This window comes from Panthera uncia, assembly GCF_023721935.1.
Source record: "Panthera uncia isolate 11264 chromosome C1 unlocalized genomic scaffold, Puncia_PCG_1.0 HiC_scaffold_4, whole genome shotgun sequence".
Classification (NCBI taxonomy): domain Eukaryota; kingdom Metazoa; phylum Chordata; class Mammalia; order Carnivora; family Felidae; genus Panthera; species Panthera uncia.
The window spans coordinates 90,185,176-90,202,286 of record NW_026057585.1 but is presented as its reverse complement, the minus strand read 5'-3'; the positions used below and the strand labels follow the sequence as shown (position 1 = coordinate 90,202,286).

The following is a 17,111-nucleotide window of genomic DNA, read 5'->3' as shown; positions in this document are numbered from 1 at the left end:
TGGGGGGTGGGGAGTCTTGCCTTACTCTGGGGACTCAGTCCTGCTGCCCTGAGACCCCATCTGTCCATCCCACCTCTTGGTTCAAGGTCCCAGGTCTTTACCAACCTGGGATTCATTCATTCATTCATTCATTCACTCATTCATTCATAACAAATGACTGTTGATCATCTGCTCTGGGACCACCAGGCCCTGTGCTAGGTGCTGAGCTCACACAGGGACAGCCCCATTCCTGACCCAGCCCTAGACTTGCCCACCCAACACTATGCTATTGACAACCCTAACAGCTCCCATTCTAGTGGCTATGTGACACTCAGGGGACGTTAACCCTGTCTCCTCTCGAGGGTACATAAATCCTGAGGAATCTAAACCGACCAGACTAATCCCATCACCTTGAGCCACTATGGCTTAGGGTGGCCAGTCCTGCTGGGAAAGTCTGCCGGATGGTGGCGGTAAGGCTCATTGACAACAGACACAAAAGGGACAGCCTATTCTCTGCTGGATGTCCTTGTGTCCAGGCATGAGGTCTGGACCACCGCTGCTGTTCTGAGCCACCCAGGGGGCAAAGCACAGTGAGAGTGGCCAGAGCAAGAAAGAAACCAGGTACTGAAGACATTACCAAGCCACTAAAGAGCCACCTTGCCCCTGGACTTCTTGTCATGTGAGGTCGTAAATGCCCTCATTGTTGAAGTTCATCGAGGCATAGGAAGCTTCCTGATCAGTACAAATGGGATGGGGAACCAGGGAGTGGGGTGGGGGGAGTCTGGGCTGGAATCCGGCTGTGGGACCTCAGAGGTTGCTGTCTGTATTCTGAACCTCAGGTTGTAAAATGGGGATAATAATGGAAAATAACGCCCATCCTTTGCCAACACTGACGCTGTCACTATCACAGGGGCTCGGATCAACAAGGGGGTCGCCAGCTCTTGAACAAAAGAACATTGCGAGTCAGGATCTAATGGAAAGGGCTGCACAGTCGTGTAGACGGTGGAGAGGGGAGCTGGGTGGAAAGAAGGGGGACGTCGGGTAACATTTAAAGAGGCGTTACCGTGTGCCAGGGACCATGCTCACCATTCATATGCATTAATCTAGTTTAATATGCTGACCTCTGACCTCATCTTATTTCCTCCTTAATTTAGCTCTACTTTGCATGTGAGGAAACCGGGATTCCGGAGGCGAGTCAGTGGTTATAACTGGAATTTGAACCCAGTGCCCATGGTTCCTAATTCCTATTACCCAGCCTCACATGAGACACTGAGCTTCATGTCGAAGGAAAAGTGATCGGTCAGCTGTTTCACTTATGTGTGTCACGGCTGGAGAATGTGGGTGGCTCCAGCCCTGTTGCTGGAGACACAGCTAATCACATACAAATGACAGATCGTGGATCCTTATATGAAGAAGGCCATCCATCCATCCATCCATCCGTCTGTCCCAAGTCAGTTTCCCCAGAAAGCCGAGCCTGAGACAGGATTCTTGTGCAAGTGAGTGATTTACTGAGGGCGTGTTCTCAAGAGAAACCTGTAAGGCAACAAGGGGAACAGGCCAGGCCAGGGTACAAAGCTAAGCAAAGAGGTGTTCCAGACATCTGGCCTCTGCCGGATCCCACGAGGAGCTCTGGGGCATGCAGCGTGTCACCCAGGTGGTCCTGCACAGAGGCGGGGTCGGGCAATGACACCCACCTGGCATCACGCTCTCTAGTCACTGGTTAGAGGTGGGAAGGGCGGGAGGGGTGGTAGCTCCCAGCAGGCAGGTAGGAGAAGGAGACAGATGTGAGCACAGAGCAGCCAAACATCTGGCTTAGCTGGGGGTTGGGAGCCTGGGCTGGGAGGGCATGTGGGTGAGGCACCAATAACACCTGCCATGATCTCCATCCATCCGTGATGGGCTCATTGGTCCATAAGCATTAATTGAGCACCTATTATGTCGGGGAGCAGAGGAAACAAAGATGACAGACATAGCCTCCGTCCTCCAGGAGCTCCAGTCTGGTTGGAGGGGTTCAGAAAAACCCAGATATTATATATCACTCAAGGTAAAGCTTGGTAAATTGCAGCCCCGTAAAGTGCTATGCGGGTTTGGAGGAGGGAGCGAGCCCTTGGAGCCGGGGAGGAGTCAGCCAGGGGACACTTCCGTCCCCAGTAGCCCTTGGACCCCGAGGAGCCTAGATGGGGATCAGCCACCTGGGGACAGCAGGTGGAGCATTCCGCAGAGGTCCCAGCCTGCGCAAGCACCTGGAAACAGGAAAGGACATGTGCGTGCAGACCTAGGCCTGGAACAAGAGGACCGGGTGGCTTCAGCGGGCCCTTTGCTCGAGAGGGATCCGGGGAGCCCCTTCTTGGTCCCGGGCACTGCTTTGGGCACAGGGATGCAACTGAATCCAAGATAGTCATGCGTCCTGCCCACGAGGACCTCCCAGCCTAGTTGGGGAGGGTGACGTATGCCAGAGAGCACAGGTCCCAAACTCCTCGACAGGCCCTCTCCCGGGGTGGTGGAGGGCTCTGGCGTTTTAAGACGTAGAGCCATGTGGACAGAAGGATCAACACTACCCTTTAGGCCACCCCGGCTGCAGCTCGGACAGTGTGTCAGAGCGGGTAGGACTCAGACAGGAGGCCCGGTGGGTGGCAATGGCAGAGGGAACCTGCCACACCACGGTCCCCAAATCCCCACCCCTGACACCCGCCGCTTCGGCCCCAACACCATCCCCCAGGCGCCTCCTGGCTGCGGCTTTTCCTCCGATCTCAATCCATCCTCGGAAGAGACAGCTGCCAACTTGGTCGGGAAGGTTTCGAAGGTCCAGGAGCCAGGTGGTGGGTGGGGCTAGGTTGAGACCCTCCCAGCCTGGTGCAGGGGGTTAGATACTGAGGGATGTCAGCAGTCCCACGGGACTTGCAGCGCTCAAGATGCTGAGGAACGGGGCAGGGGGAGAGGGACTGCCGGGCGGGCTCCTCCTAGCACGTAGGGGTCTGGCCTCTGCAGTGGGGCCGCCAGTAGTGACGCAGGTGTCTCTTGTAAGTCTCCAGGTTCCGCTTCAGGCAGAAGGCAACCTCCTTGTCGCAGGCACACAGCTGCTGCTCACACCAGCTGCCCTTGTCGGCTGTGGGGTGGAGGAGACGGGAGAGTTCAGTGTCCGTCCCTTCCCGAGGCAGAGGCGGGCGTGGGTCTAGGGTCCCTGCGGGGAGTTTCAGGAGGCCGAGCAGGGGTCGCTCAGCTTTAGAGTCCCATTCCCAGCCGCTTCCTAGGCGCGTGACCTTGGGCACAAACCGTGACCTCCCTGAGCTCGTCACTCCATTAGTTATTCATTCATCCCTTTCATAAGCGATTGAGCGCCCAGCCGGTGGCAGGGCCCTGGAGGGACAGGACTGACCAGAATGGACACAAGGGGTTCACACTCCTGGGGGAGGGGGCGGCAGCAGGTATTAGAGGACCACAGAAAGGAATAATACATACTGTTCCTCTCGGAAGTAAGAAATGCTTCAGGGGCTCCAAGATGGCAAAGTAGGGGACTCAGTGTCAGGAGCCATTTGAACTGAGATCGGAAGGGTCTGCTCCCTGTGGAAAGCCAGGGTGGAAGGTGGCGGAGAGTGGGGGGGTGGGGCGCGTCCCAGGCCGATGGAACTGTACCCGCCGAGACAGGGGCCGAAGGGGCCTTGGCGCACCAGTGTCATTATCTGTGCGTGGGGGTGAGGGTAGGAGCTGCCTTGGGGCTGCTGGGAGTATTAGAGAAGGCAGAGCACTCAGGACGCAGTAGGTGCTCAATAAATGTTGGCTATGATTGTTGTTGTTATTATTAAGACTTTAATGAGCGGGGACTCTGGTGTGATGAGCCCACGTGATTCCCAGCTCAGAGCGGCCGCCTCCCTCCAGGCGTGGACCCAGGGGTGGGGGTGGGGGGACCTGAGGCCTAGCCCAGGCTCTGTCACCTGCAGCAGGGTGACCCTGGGCCAGCACCTCTTCGCTCTGGTCTCACTTTCCTTGTGTGTAAATGGAGATCATCAGGGTGGCGCAGCTCCTGGCCGGGTTGCTCTGTCAACTCGCGATAACGACATCATTTGTAACAATGACATCAGTAGTCCGCGTGATTTATCGCGCACGTGCTGGGCAGCAGGCATGTGCGAGGCTCATTCTGTCTGCTCTCATTTTAGTTCTTGAGTTAAGTTTAGGGGATAGCACACTGTTATCCGGAGTTTACAGAGGCGAATACTGACGTTCAGAGAGGTCACGCAATGTATTCAAGGTCACACAGCTGGTTGATAGAGGCTCTGGGATCCCAGCTGAGACCTGCCAGCCTTCCAAATCCTAAAGGGGTCAAAGCCCTCATTGGACCTCTCCATACTCCCACCCCCGTTCCCCCACAGCCCAGCTACTATCACTGGACACATGAGAAAAACAGAGAGGGCGAGCAGCTTGTGCCTTGTCACACAGCACACGAAGGCAGTTAAGTGCCAGAACTCCCTTCCTCAGCCTCTGACTCCAGCCCCGAGGCCCCGGGCACTCACAGCACTGGATGTCCCCCTGGGAAAAGGTGTAGTCATAGTTGTCTGTGTGGATACGGCATCGGTGCTGCCTCAGGTGAGCGTAGCAACAGTCATGGTTCTGACAGCACCTGGAGGGAGAGGACAGGGAACGGGACAGGCAGGGAACACAGCTGCCCCAAGAGTAGAAACCGAGTGCCCACCGGGGAAGAGTCAAGGCCTGCAGGGCTCCAGTCTTTATGACCACACAAGCTGACACTTAGTGGGTGCTTTCTAGGCACCAGGCATTTGTTTTATCCATGAATATTCTCTTAATCTCCGCCACCACCCTACGACAGAGGCACTGGTACAATGCCCATTTCACAGATGAGGAATCAGACTCAGGGAGGTCAAGCCACATGCCCAAGGTCACACAGTCTGTAAGTGGTGGGTCAGGGAAGTGACCCCCGGCCTGGATGGCTCTGGTCTCTCCTAATTGATTCCTGGGGTTGTAGTGAAGCTTGAAGGAGATAATGGCAAAAAGAGGTAGGCATTTAAAAAAAAAAAAAAAAAACCAGCAGGGAGTGTGCATGGGTGTTATCACTAGATCAGGGCTTAGAAGTGCAAGGGGGGCCTTCAGAGACTCTGCAGAACCAGCTAGACGGCAAGGTCCAGGAAGGCTGGAGCCGTACCCCGCCTCAGCAGGGCTCCCAGCACACGGCATAAAATGAAGTCGCGGAATGAATGCGTGAGGGAGCAGGAAAGGGGAGAGTCCCGGGGTGGGGGCAGGACAGGATTGCCACCCGCAGTCCTGTCTGGGAAGGGATTACCAGTCCGAGGCATCTTTGGGTTGGCCTTTGCCACCAGGTCCGCAGTGGCAGCCATAGGGCCAATAGGAGAAGATGGGTGTTTTTCTGGTCACTTGTTTGATCATCTTGTTCAGGTTCAAGATCCCGCCCTGGGTTGGAATCACACCTGCCAAAGAGCCCGGTAACAAGGAGAGGATATGAACGTCAGAGGAGGCCGGTGGGACACACGCCTGGCCCTTCTGCCCTGCTGGACCGAACCAGTGACGTTGAATGAGAAAATGACAGGGGCACCTGGGCGGCTCAGTCGGTTAAGCGGCCGACTTCGGCTCAGGTCATGATCTCTCGGTCCATGAATTCAAGCCCCCCGTCGGGCTCTGTGCTGACGGCTCAGAGCCTGGAGCCTGTTTCAGATTCTGTGTCTCCCTCTCTCTGACCCTCCCCTGTTCATGCTCTGTCTCTCCCTGTCTCAAAAATAAATGAAACTTAAAAAAAAAATAAAGAAAATAAGAAAAAGAAAAAAGAAAATGACAACAACCACTAGGTTTATTAAAAATATGGTGATGGTGGGGTGCCTGGGTGGCTCAGTCGGTTTAGCGTCCGAATCTCGGTTTCGGCTCAGGTCATGATCTCGCAGTTTGTGGGTTTGAGCCCCGAGTTGGGCTCTGCGCTAACAGTGCAAAGCCTGCTTGGGATTCTCTCTCCCCCTCTCTCTGCCCCTCCCCTGCTCGTGCTCTCTCTCTCTCTCTCAAAATAAACAAATAAACTTATAATATATATATATATATATACATATATATAAAATATAGTGATAACGAGGGCTTATTATGGGTCTTTTCATGTAGTAATTTATTGACTCTGTTCAACCCATGAGATAAATACTGGTTTTTTTCAATAAATAATTTTGGTATATTCTAGATGCACAGAAAAGTTGCAAAGAGCTACAGAGCGTTCGTACACACACCTCACCCAGCACCCAGTTTCCTCTGATGTTATTATCAGCTTATATAATAATGGTGGATTTACATAAGGAACTGAGAAAGTGGCGTTGGTACAATGAGAACTACCTTTAATGCCCATTTTACAGATGAGCAGATTGAGGCTTAGTACCTTGCCCAGGTCACAGTGGCCGGTACATGGAGGAGCCAGCACTGAAACCCAGGGCAGTTTGGTTCCAGTCACTGCCTCTGCCCTGAGTTCCCCATTCTGTAACAGGAAGACACCCTCCTCTCCGCACCCGCCCCTGCCCCGCACGTCCCTTCCAGAAAGCCGCACACTAACGCCCTCTCAAGGCTCACCTGGGAAGGCAGTATGATTTAGAGATCAATGATTTTCACGGATATTTTTCATTTTAGTTCTAATTGCTGCTGGTTAGAATTGACCACAAGGGGATTTTATTTTACTGGGGGAGACAAATGCATTATGTTGAGACAGGAGGAATGAAATACATTAAGTCAAAGGATTCAGGGGAGAGCCTGGGGGGGTGGGGAACAGACGAGCTAAGGAGACTGAGGTATACATGTGTGCAACCTCGAGAGACGATTCAAGAAGACAGATGGGGCCGGGTCTCAGGGGGACCGGGCCCAGTGCACCCCTTCGAACGACCTCATTATGGACCTCCCCTTCATTCCCTGCTAAATGGTGTTATAATGAAAGCTGTGCGTGCAAATGAAGTAAATAATAAAGTGGGGGGGCAAACCCCAAGTTGGGGGAGGTAGAGGTGGGAAGAGGGGGTTTGGGAGGGGCTGGCGCGGTGGGCCAAGGGCGAGATCCCAAACCAGCTGCCTTGGGTTGCAGCCAAAGTGACTGGTGGGTATCTGGTCCATGCAGGCCTGCTGTGTCCCCAGCGTGTCCCTCAATGCGCAGGAATCCACGTTGCCACTCCTGTCTGACATGGTGGCTCTGGCTGTACAAATGTTTAAGAGAAACCGTGTTAAGCTTTGGCGGAGCCAATGACTGATCTCGGGCCCGCTGGAATCCCGGATGCCGTGCTAAGGAACCTGGAGGCAAACCGTTGCAAGGTGAGTGACCACCCACCTTGTGGGCCAGCAGGGACCTGGCTTCAGAATCTTGCCTTTCTGGTGTCCCTCGTCCCTCTTTCTGCCCTAAGCCTGGCCCTTTCCACATCAGCTTAGGAATACACAAATAAACTCACGCCGGAATGGTGCATTTCTCCCATGCCGGGCCAGCAGTACATTTAGCTTTGATTCAGAAAGCTTTTGGATGGTAGTCTCATTGCTTCTGTAAGTGAGGCGGGCCCAGCCCGGAGACATGGCGGGACCCAATTTGCGGTTACGAGATCTTTGGCGAACTGGCTTAGCTTGTCAGGAATTCCTGTCCTGGTAGCTCTTTCTATCCTTAGCTGCCACCAAGAGGGCTGGCCCCTTTTCCCCCAGGAGTAAGCATGGCTAACACCTCATCATGCACGCTCTGCGTGTTAAGCTGTTGCTTGCTTGCTGTTACTTACACCTGCTAAACATTTTGGATACATTTTCTCATTAGAGACCCAACAACCTTACAAAGAGGGTGCCATTATGTCCATTTAGCAGGTGAGGACATAGAGAGGTAAGGCGACGTGGCCAAGGTCAGACTGCCAGGAGACAGTGGGCCAACAGTTGAATGCGGGTTCATCTGTACATTTTGCCTCTACAGTGCATTGTTTCTTTATGTCGGAGAGATGAGTTTCTGTAGCTTGATTGCAATTTTCCTAACGGTTTTCGCTGTAACCCTGGAGATGTGTTCCTCTAAAAACTTTGGGAGTCCCAGGATAACAGAAATCCACATTTTAAAGCACAAATCCTCTCCAACGCTACATACGTTGAGATGGTTCGAGAAACAAATACACCCAATTTGCTGGCAGCCACATTTTTACATTTGCTCTGCTGAAGATCGAATGGAAACCTCCCCCCATCTGCCACCACAGTCAACAGAGCCCTCTTCCCAGGTTCAAGGGAGACGATGAACGTGAAAGACAGGCACAGAGTGCTGTGCGTAAGCGAAACATTGCTATTATCTGGTCAAAGAGACAGAGGGAAGCAGGGTGGCCTGGGGAGATCCCTTTCTATAATTTGTGTCCAAAGGGCCCCAGGTGTCCGCTCACCTGTCCCCAGTGTCTGAGTCCCCAGCTGCTTGTCCTCACAGCAGACCAGAGTCACGCTGCACAGCGTGATAGCCCAGAGCTCCCTGGCCGAAGCCAGCATTCTAGGGGACCAGCCGCTGCTGCTGGCTCCTGGCAGGGATGGAAGGGTTGGGGACTGTGGGGGGGACCAGGGCAGTGGGGATCAGAGCAGAGGACCAGTCTAGGAAAGAGATATCACCTAGTCATACCCCACCTTCCCTTCCCAGTTGTGGGTCCTGCCCTACTCACCAGCAAACACCAGTAGCGTGCACAGCAGGGCAAGTTTCATGGTCCCCGCACAGAGCAGTGGAAGCAGCTACTGGAAGTCCCCCTTCCATGCAGGCAGCCTCTTAAATCAGGGTACCTGCCCCCACCCCCCAGCCGAGCCCACCCGCGGCCCTCCCAGCTCTGGCTCTGGTGTATGCTCTTTCTGTTTCCTCTTTCTGGCCATGGGGAATATTATTTTTATTTTTAAGATCTGTTTTTTTTTTTTTTTTAAATCTGGATTGCAAAAGGAACACATTCAGTGTAGGAGGTTTGAAAATCAAAGACAATAAAAAATTTTTAAATCATTTATGAATCCATTAAGCACCATTCACTTTTTTTGATTGAAATACATTTGACGTAAATCATCGTGTAAATTGAAGGTGTGCAACATGTTGAGTTGATACACTTATATATTATGCTATGACTGCCAGTGTGGCCACAATTAGTACCTCTATCGAGCACATCACACAATTGTGATTTCTTTTTAGTGGCTGGAATGAAGGTCTAATGTCTTAACAAGTTTGATACTTACAATGCAATATTGTTGTCTGTATTCGCTAGGCTGTGCATTAAATCCCCAGGACCTGTAAACGATATCTGTCCTATTTCCACTCTTCTCTGTCCCCTGGTGACCACCATTTTACTGTTTTTATGAGTTTGGCTTTTTTAAACTCCCCATATAAGTGAGATTATACAGTATTTGTCTTTGACTTCTCTCACTTAGCATAATGTCCATCTGTGTTGTCACAAATAGAGGCATGTCCTGTTCGTGGCTAAATAATATTCCATTTTAACATATACGCCACATCTTCCTTATCTGTTCATCCACAGAGAGGGACTTGGGTTGTTTCCACCCTTAACATTCTGGCGTATCCTCTTCTGGTTCTATTGCTGCATGCACTTTTCCACACTTTTCACTGACCAAATTAGAAAAATGTTACAAGTAATGCTTTGTAGTCTGTCTTTTCACTTACCCCTATAACTTGAACATATTTCTATGTCATTAAGTATTTTTCTGCAGTAACAGTTTGCAAGGCGACTTCGCATTCTTTTATACATTTATGCTGCTTACTTAACGAATCCCCTTTTGATGGGCATATAGGTTGCTTCCAATCAATTTTTTATTATTCTAGTCCATACAGTAGTGGTACAGTGAAAGAAATCCTTGACGCTAAATCTCAGTTTGTGTTCAGAATTCTTTCTGTACGATCTATTCCTTAAGTGAACTCTAGAGCCAAAGCACATGCACGATTTGAAGGCAACTGATGTGTGTTGACAACTCACTGTGCACGTCTGCCCCGGTTGGTGTATGAGTATCCTACTGAGGCAGATGGTGTGGACCCAGCCTAAGTAGGGTGGAGGTTTTGGTGACAGGACACACAGGCATTATAGAGACGATCTCCCACAAACGCTCCACTGGTAACCTTTCAAGATTTAAGGGAGGGTCCAATGGTGGCAAAAATTGGTCTTCTCCCATGCCCGTTGGGTGGCTGTCTGAGGACACAGAGCACAGATGGACTTCTTTGCTACCAGTTCACCCAAAAAAGTGTGCCAGCAAGAGTCACTGCTGAGAGTTCTTTCTCTCAACTCTACTTTTTCCTTTGTTCCTTGACTCAGTCACCAACTGACCACCTCGTCTGGGAGAAAACAATCTGTACGCATAGCAAGCAAGCTATGTACGTCTCTGGCATATTTGTTGACATGCCTCCCTCGTGCATGTTGCAATGGTCGTTCCCTTACGCTCTTCCCAATGTGGGATCTCACTGTACAGGCTTCCAGATCTGGGCTCCTGATGGGGCATGTGGGTACCTCCCTGAGCCCCAGCTTCCCCTGACCTGGTTATCATTTGGGCAGGAGCAAAAGTAGCCAGGACCACAGGCCCTTTGTTGATTCCAGAAGGTTTTTTCCCTAATAGGAGAGAAGAGACACTATTGATGCCATGAAAAGCCCTCAGAACCGGCTGTCCCAGACGCCTCCTGAGGCCCCAGGGCACACCTGAAAGGCTACGCGTGGGGCCAGAGGACCTGCTTCAAACTCTGGCCCCTTCTCTTACTAGCTGTGGGACCCTGGGCCAATCACTCCCCTTCCATGGGCCTTGCTTTCCTCATTTGCAGATAAGGACAATATGGGGATGAGAGTCCCTCCCCCCTCTGACTGTTGTGGGGTTTAGAGGCTGCATGCATTCAGCACACTGTACCAAGTCCCACCCATGGAAAGAAAGCCACCACAGCGACCCCAGTGAGGGCCGTGTTGCATTCCGTGGAGGAGGAGAGGGTGGGAGGTGGTGTCCATACCCAGACCTCCCGGGCTAAGGCTGGCCTCCCTGGTGTTCCCGCTGCTTCTTCGCTTAGAGCAAGTTGCTCAACATCGTGTCTTCAACTTCCTCATGTGTAAATGGGGCGATGACAGTCCCCACTTCGTAGGCCTGTCGCGGGGATTTTTAAACAACATGGCGGGCGAACAGGACTTGGTCTGTAGCTAGAGATTAACAGACGGTAGGTATGGTTATTCCCACCATCATCGTCTTCACTGGCACAATCCCTGCTTAGGAGGACAAGAAAATATCTAGACTTTCCATCTGTATTGTCAAACCTGCTGTAGTCCTATCTACTGTTCCTTCCATAGGAGTGTTTTTTTTTTTTCTCTAGAAATTTGGGTTTTTAAAAAAATATCTCCTATGTTTCTCTTCACCCTGCTCAAGCTTTCTTATATATATATATTTTTAATCTTTTTATTTATTTTTGAGACAGAGAGAGACAGAGCATGAGCAGGGAGGAGCAGAGAGAGAGGGAGACACAGAATCCGGAGCAGGCTCCAGGCTCTGAGCTGTCAGCACAGACCCCGACGCAGGGCTCAAACTCACAGACCATGGGATCATGACCTGAGCTGAAGCCAGACACTTAACCGACTGAGCCACCCAGGCGCCCCAAGCTTTCTTCTATCTTAAACACACAGAATATAGTTATCGTGTTTTAATGGCTTTCTCTACTAATTCTATCACTTGGGTCATTTCTGGGGGTGTTTCTATCGATTGCTTTTTTGCTGATGGTGACTTCTGGGTCATCCCTGCTCATTATTATAGATAACACTGGGATGATAAAGCCTCGTCTATGTTTAAAGAGCGGTTTCTTGAAAATAGACGTCCAGAGGTGAAATTGCTGGGTTGGAACAGAGAAAGGTTTCAAGCCTCTTCCACTCTGTGAGGTCTGTAGGAATTTAGAACCTCTCTTGTCTCTGCTTCCAGCAGCACATATGAGTTCCCGTTAGGCCTGGTCACTCTTTGGGACTCGTCAGCGAGCCTGTGTGCTTTTTTACTTGCCTGGAAATGGCAAGAAAAACATTTGATGTTAGGCCACAATCCATCGAGGTCTCCAGGTGGAGGGTGCAAAGGAGCACGAGAGGCTTAGATGCTGGAGGGCAGTTTCTGTTAGGAATAGTTACCCCTGGCTAAGCCTGTACCAACCTAGACACTGGGTTGTTGTCTCCCTTAATTTTCACAGCCACACTATGAAGAAGATACTTTTATTTCCATTTTATTTATTTTTTAAAATGTTTATTTTGAGGCAGGGAGGGACAGAGAGAGAGAGAGAGAGAGAGGGAGGGAGAGACAGAGAATCCCAAGCAGGCTCCTTACTGCCAGCGCAGAGCCCAGCTCGGGTCTCAATCCCATAAACCACGAGATCAGGACCTGAGCCAAAATCAAGAGTCAGACACTTAACCGACTGAGCCACCCAGGTGCCGCCCTGCTATTCCCATTTTACAGGTGCAGAAAGTGGGGGCTCAGAGAGGATAGAAACTTGCCCAGGGTCGCATAGCAGGTACGCGGTAGAATTTGGGTTTGAACACGGATCTGCCAGAGCCACGTTTACTCTGTGCCGGGCACTGCTCTAAGTGGTTCACACATGGTAACATAAGGCAGGTCCTGCTCTGACCCCCATGGTACAGATGAATCATTGCGCCGAGGGGCTCGGCCATACTTTCTTGCCCTCCGAATACAGATGGAGGTGGAAATGAGGAGAGCTAGCAGAGCCTGGAAACCTGATGTCTCAACCTCCCTGCAGAAGAGAAGAAAGTGGACCCCCATCTCCTAAGAGGTATCCCCATGGGGTAGAGCGTGTCCTTCCAGCCAGTGATAGAGTCCTCCCCTACCCGTCCCTCCCTGCAAAGCCCCATTCACTGGGACGGTCCTGTGGCCTGGATCCCACGCATGGGGACCTGCACAGGATATTAGGAAGCTCAGAGTCCCCGAAGGTTTGCAGGCAGAGGCTCTGATACTCTGCGCAGGCAGGGGGTGAGAAGGGAGGGAGAGACTGAGCTTCCTTCATGGGAGAGTGACCACTTTCACCAGCCAGGACTGAGGGGCGTGGAGACTGGGAGCCATTCCCAAGAGGGCTGAGGGTCGTGCTTATGCTGTTCCTTTGGCTGGGTGTGGGTTATATTGGTATGCTCACATTGTGAACATTCATTCAACAGCAATCCACTTTCGATGTGTGTATTTCCCTGTATATATGTTATGCTTCAATATATTTGAGAGATGATGATGATGATGATGGTGATAAAATTAAATGGCCTCAAACTTCAGCAGGGAGTACATCAGGTATCTTCTAGATAATCCGGTATCTTCTAGATTATCCAGTATTCTTCTAGATTATCTGATATTCTGGATTATCAGGTGTCCTCTAGATTATCAGGTATCTTTAGATTATCAGATACCTTCTAGATTATCAGCTACCTCCTATATTATCAGCTACCTTCTAGATTATCCAATATTCTTCTAGATTGTTTGATATCTTCCAGATCATCAGGTATCTTCTAGAGTATCAGCTATCTCCTGGATTATCTGATATTCTTCTAGATTATCCAATATCTTCTAGATTATCAGGTATCGTCCAGATTATGGGCTGAGGTTGTGCAGTATAAAGAAAACCCCAGTTTTGTATCAGCCAGACGTGGCTTCAAATTCTGTCTCAGCAATGGCATTACCTTGATTCCACTACTTTACCTCTCTGAGCCTCAGGTTTCAAATCTGAAAAATGGGGCCAATGACGCATCCCCTGCCGGCTTGCTGTCATGAGTACAAATGGAATGATGGGGGTCACAGGCATACAGTTGGTGATCAGTAAATGTATGGCACCAAGTGCCCCCTCCTCCCAGGAGGAAAGAGTCTAAACTTCTGACCAAAGCGAGGGGTTAGGCAAACTGACCTCCCCACAAGACTCAGGCCCAGAGTCTCTTGTCTCTAAATGATGTAGAGTTGGTGACACACGGGAGGGGGATTTCCACTTTGGCCTCTCAGTTCATTCAGAGTGACCTACACTTGGACTAGTGGCCACAGAATGTACTTTCAGAATCACTCAAAATCCCCACAGCCAGGAAGCTTTGTGGTGGTCATTGCTGGAAGGTTCCTCCATTCTCAGACTGGGCCCAGCACCTGCTGACTTCCTCAAGGGCCACAATCAGGCTGGGAGGCGGCAGAGTCTGGGTGTTCAGAAAGAACCGGGGTCAGTCAGGCCTGCTGTGGATCCGGACATCCCGTCTGCTTCCTCATCTGTTAATGAGAATGAGGAAAATGAGAATGCCCCTCATCGGGGTTTTAGTGAGGATTCCCAGACACGGGGCATATATGCAGTGCTTGGCTCGCACACTCTAAGCACTCAATAGTGGTAGTTAGTGTTGTTATTAACATTAGCTTATGGGAGGCAAATGCCACACTTCCAAGAAATCCCACAGGAAGCCAGCAAATGATTCCACACAACAGGCATTTGCTGAGCACCTACTATGTGCCAGCCACCAGCAGGCCCAGCGCACTGTGTAGTGTGCAGACAAGAAGGAGTGAGGCAGGTCCCCGCTAGGGACTTATGATGTGCCTAGAGCAACCAGCCACTTTTGAGCTGGTTGGAACCCAGGCTGTATAGACCCCTGGCGGGCGGCCCCCATCTGGCGGGTGGGCGTGGGGGCCTCTCATGAATCTGCATGAGTTGATTTGCAGGGAGGTGGGTTGATCCGCCTGAAGAGTTGGAACGGGGAGATGACCGTGGACACCAAGATATATGTAGGGTGGATTTTGCCAAAGCCCCGTGGAGAGGACCATGTGGAAGCTCCAGGCATAGGCTATGGTCCCCGGGCAGGGCACAGGGAACACAGGGGAGAAACACGGTACAGTTTGGGGCTGGAGGCATGGCCCCTGCTCTGCACAGGGCACAGTGTGGCCCTGAGGCTGGAAGGCAGGGCGGCCCCTCCGGGCAACCGAGAGCCTGCAGCTTTGGGGTGCTGAGGCCTCCACAAACAGCCGTGGCGGTCACATGGGGGAGCAGAGGAGACTAGGAAAATGCCGGGGCTCCCAAGGCTCCTACAGAGACTCCCAGAATTAACAGCAAGGCCTTATTTGGGAAGTGGGGGCTCACGGATGTTCTGACTTACACAGGCCGGATAACAAGCCAGAGCCATTTCTTACCGTTAAGATGACCCGCCAGGGGCCCACAGCCTCCGTGAGACCTGGTGAAAGGGATACACCATTCACTCCGTGGGAAATAACACCACTCTGCCTTGCGCAAAGTCTCTGCTCTCACTCCCTCCTCAAAGCACAATTTATAAGCTGGTAATATTTGCCCCGCTTACAGAGGGAGTTAGTGGGGCTTCAAAAGGTCAAACCACTTCTCAAGCAGAGGACTGACCAGACCTGGTGTCACCCCCAAGGCTGGTTTTTCCTGATGGGCTGTAGCCGTGGGCCATGTGGACGATGGGTGTTGTTACGGGCTGAATTATGTACCCCCTCCCCCAACTTATATGTTGAAATCCTAGCCCCCAGTACCTCAGAATGTCCTCATATTTGGAGAGAGAGTCTTTAAAGGTGTAATTCACTTAACACGAAATCATTCGGGTGGGTCCTAATCCAGTATGACTTGCGTCCTTACAAGAGAAACTTGGGACATAGACAGGTAGAGAGGGACAACCACGTGAGGACATAAGGAGAAGACAGCCATCCGAAAGCCGAGAGGAAGGGCCCCAGAAGGAAACCACCCTGCTGACCTCTTGATCTGCAATGTCCAGCCTCCAGAAGTGTGAGACAATAAATGTGTGTTGTTTAAGCCACCCAACCTGTGGTACTTTGCTACGGCAGCCTGAGCAAAATAACACAGGTGTTAGGAGGGCCCAGAGAGGGCCACCTGGGTGGCTCAGTCGGTTAAGCATCTGACTTCCGCTCGGGTCATGATCTCACAGCTCGTGGGTTCAAGCCCTGGGTCAGGCTCTGTGCGGAGCCTGCTTGGAATTCTCTAGAATTCTCTCTCTTTGCCCCTCTCTGACTCGCACTTTCTCTCTCTCTCTCAAAATAAATAAATAAATTTAAAAAAGAGAGAGAGAGAGAGAGAGAGCCCAGAGAAAGTAATAGGTGCACAGGCAGGCTCCCTGGAGGAGGTGAGCAGCTGCCCTCTTTCTTCTGCTTGCCTCCCCCCAGTGTTCACACACACCATGCTTGCAGTACAGGGATCCGATGTGAGGGACTGGCCTGGTCCTGGGGGACGCAGTCTGTAGACGGGCCTTCCGTGACTCACCAGGCTGAGACACAAGGCTTTGCATGCAGCTCCCGGCCTCCGTTTCCGCCTCCATAAAATGGGAACAATGCCCTTCGACACCTCACTCCACAGTCAACTGCTTAATGATTAGGAATGATTTGGCAAACCAATCATTACAGATATGTATATATAAACATTTTTGTTCTAAAAGTAGAAGCAATATGTTTTTCTCATAAACGTCTTTTGTTTCTCTTCAAATCAACTTTACCGAGGTACGATTTACATAAAACAAAATGTACTAATAGAATGTTTCAAGTTCAGCGAGTTTTTAAAAAATTTTTCTTAATGTTTCTATATTTTTGAAAGAGACAGAGAAACACAAAGTATGAGCGGGGTAGAGGCAGAGAGAAAGAGACACACACACACTGAATCGGAAGCAGGCTCCAGGCTCCAAGCTGTTAGCACAGAGCCCATATGGGGCTTGAACTCATTAAGCATGAGATCATGACCTGAGCCAAAGTCAGAGGCTCAACCGACTGAGCCACCCAGGCCCCCCACTGAGCACCTTTTCAATATGCTAATTTGTCAACCAATATCTTCCTTGGTGAAGTCTGTACAAATCTTCTACTCGTTAAAAAAAATTGTATTATTATTGAGTTTTGAGAGCTCTTTACATATTTTGGATACAAGTCCCTTATCAGATATTTGCAAATATTTACTTCTGGTCTGTGATTTGTCTTTGCATTATCTTAACAGACTCTTTTAAAAAGCAGAAATTTAGGGGCGCCTGGGTGGCTCAGTCGGTTAAGCGGCCGACTTCGGCTCAGGTCATGATTTCGCGGTCCGTGAGTTCGAGCCCCGCGTCGGGCTCTGTGCTGACAGCTCAGAGCCTGGAGCCTGTTTCAGATTCTGTGTCTCCCTCTCTCTGACCCTCCCCCGTTCATGCTCTGTCTCTCTCTGTCTG

At 51.0% G+C, this 17,111-nt stretch overlaps 1 protein-coding gene across 1 annotated transcript; it reads right to left on the bottom strand.

Annotated features, from left to right (window-relative positions):
• Nucleotides 1–2,728: 2,728 nt before the first annotated feature.
• PLA2G2D (phospholipase A2 group IID) lies at nt 2,729–8,655 on the bottom strand. The gene is made up of 6 exons (XM_049618908.1): nt 8,616–8,655; nt 8,349–8,477; nt 7,027–7,154; nt 5,273–5,550; nt 4,488–4,594; nt 2,729–3,085 (listed from the first exon to the last, which is right to left on the bottom strand). Exons 1-6 carry the CDS (start codon nt 8,653–8,655, stop codon nt 2,940–2,942), a joined length of 828 nt encoding a protein of 275 aa, XP_049474865.1. The 3' UTR covers nt 2,729–2,939.
• Nucleotides 8,656–17,111: the final 8,456 nt, after the last annotated feature.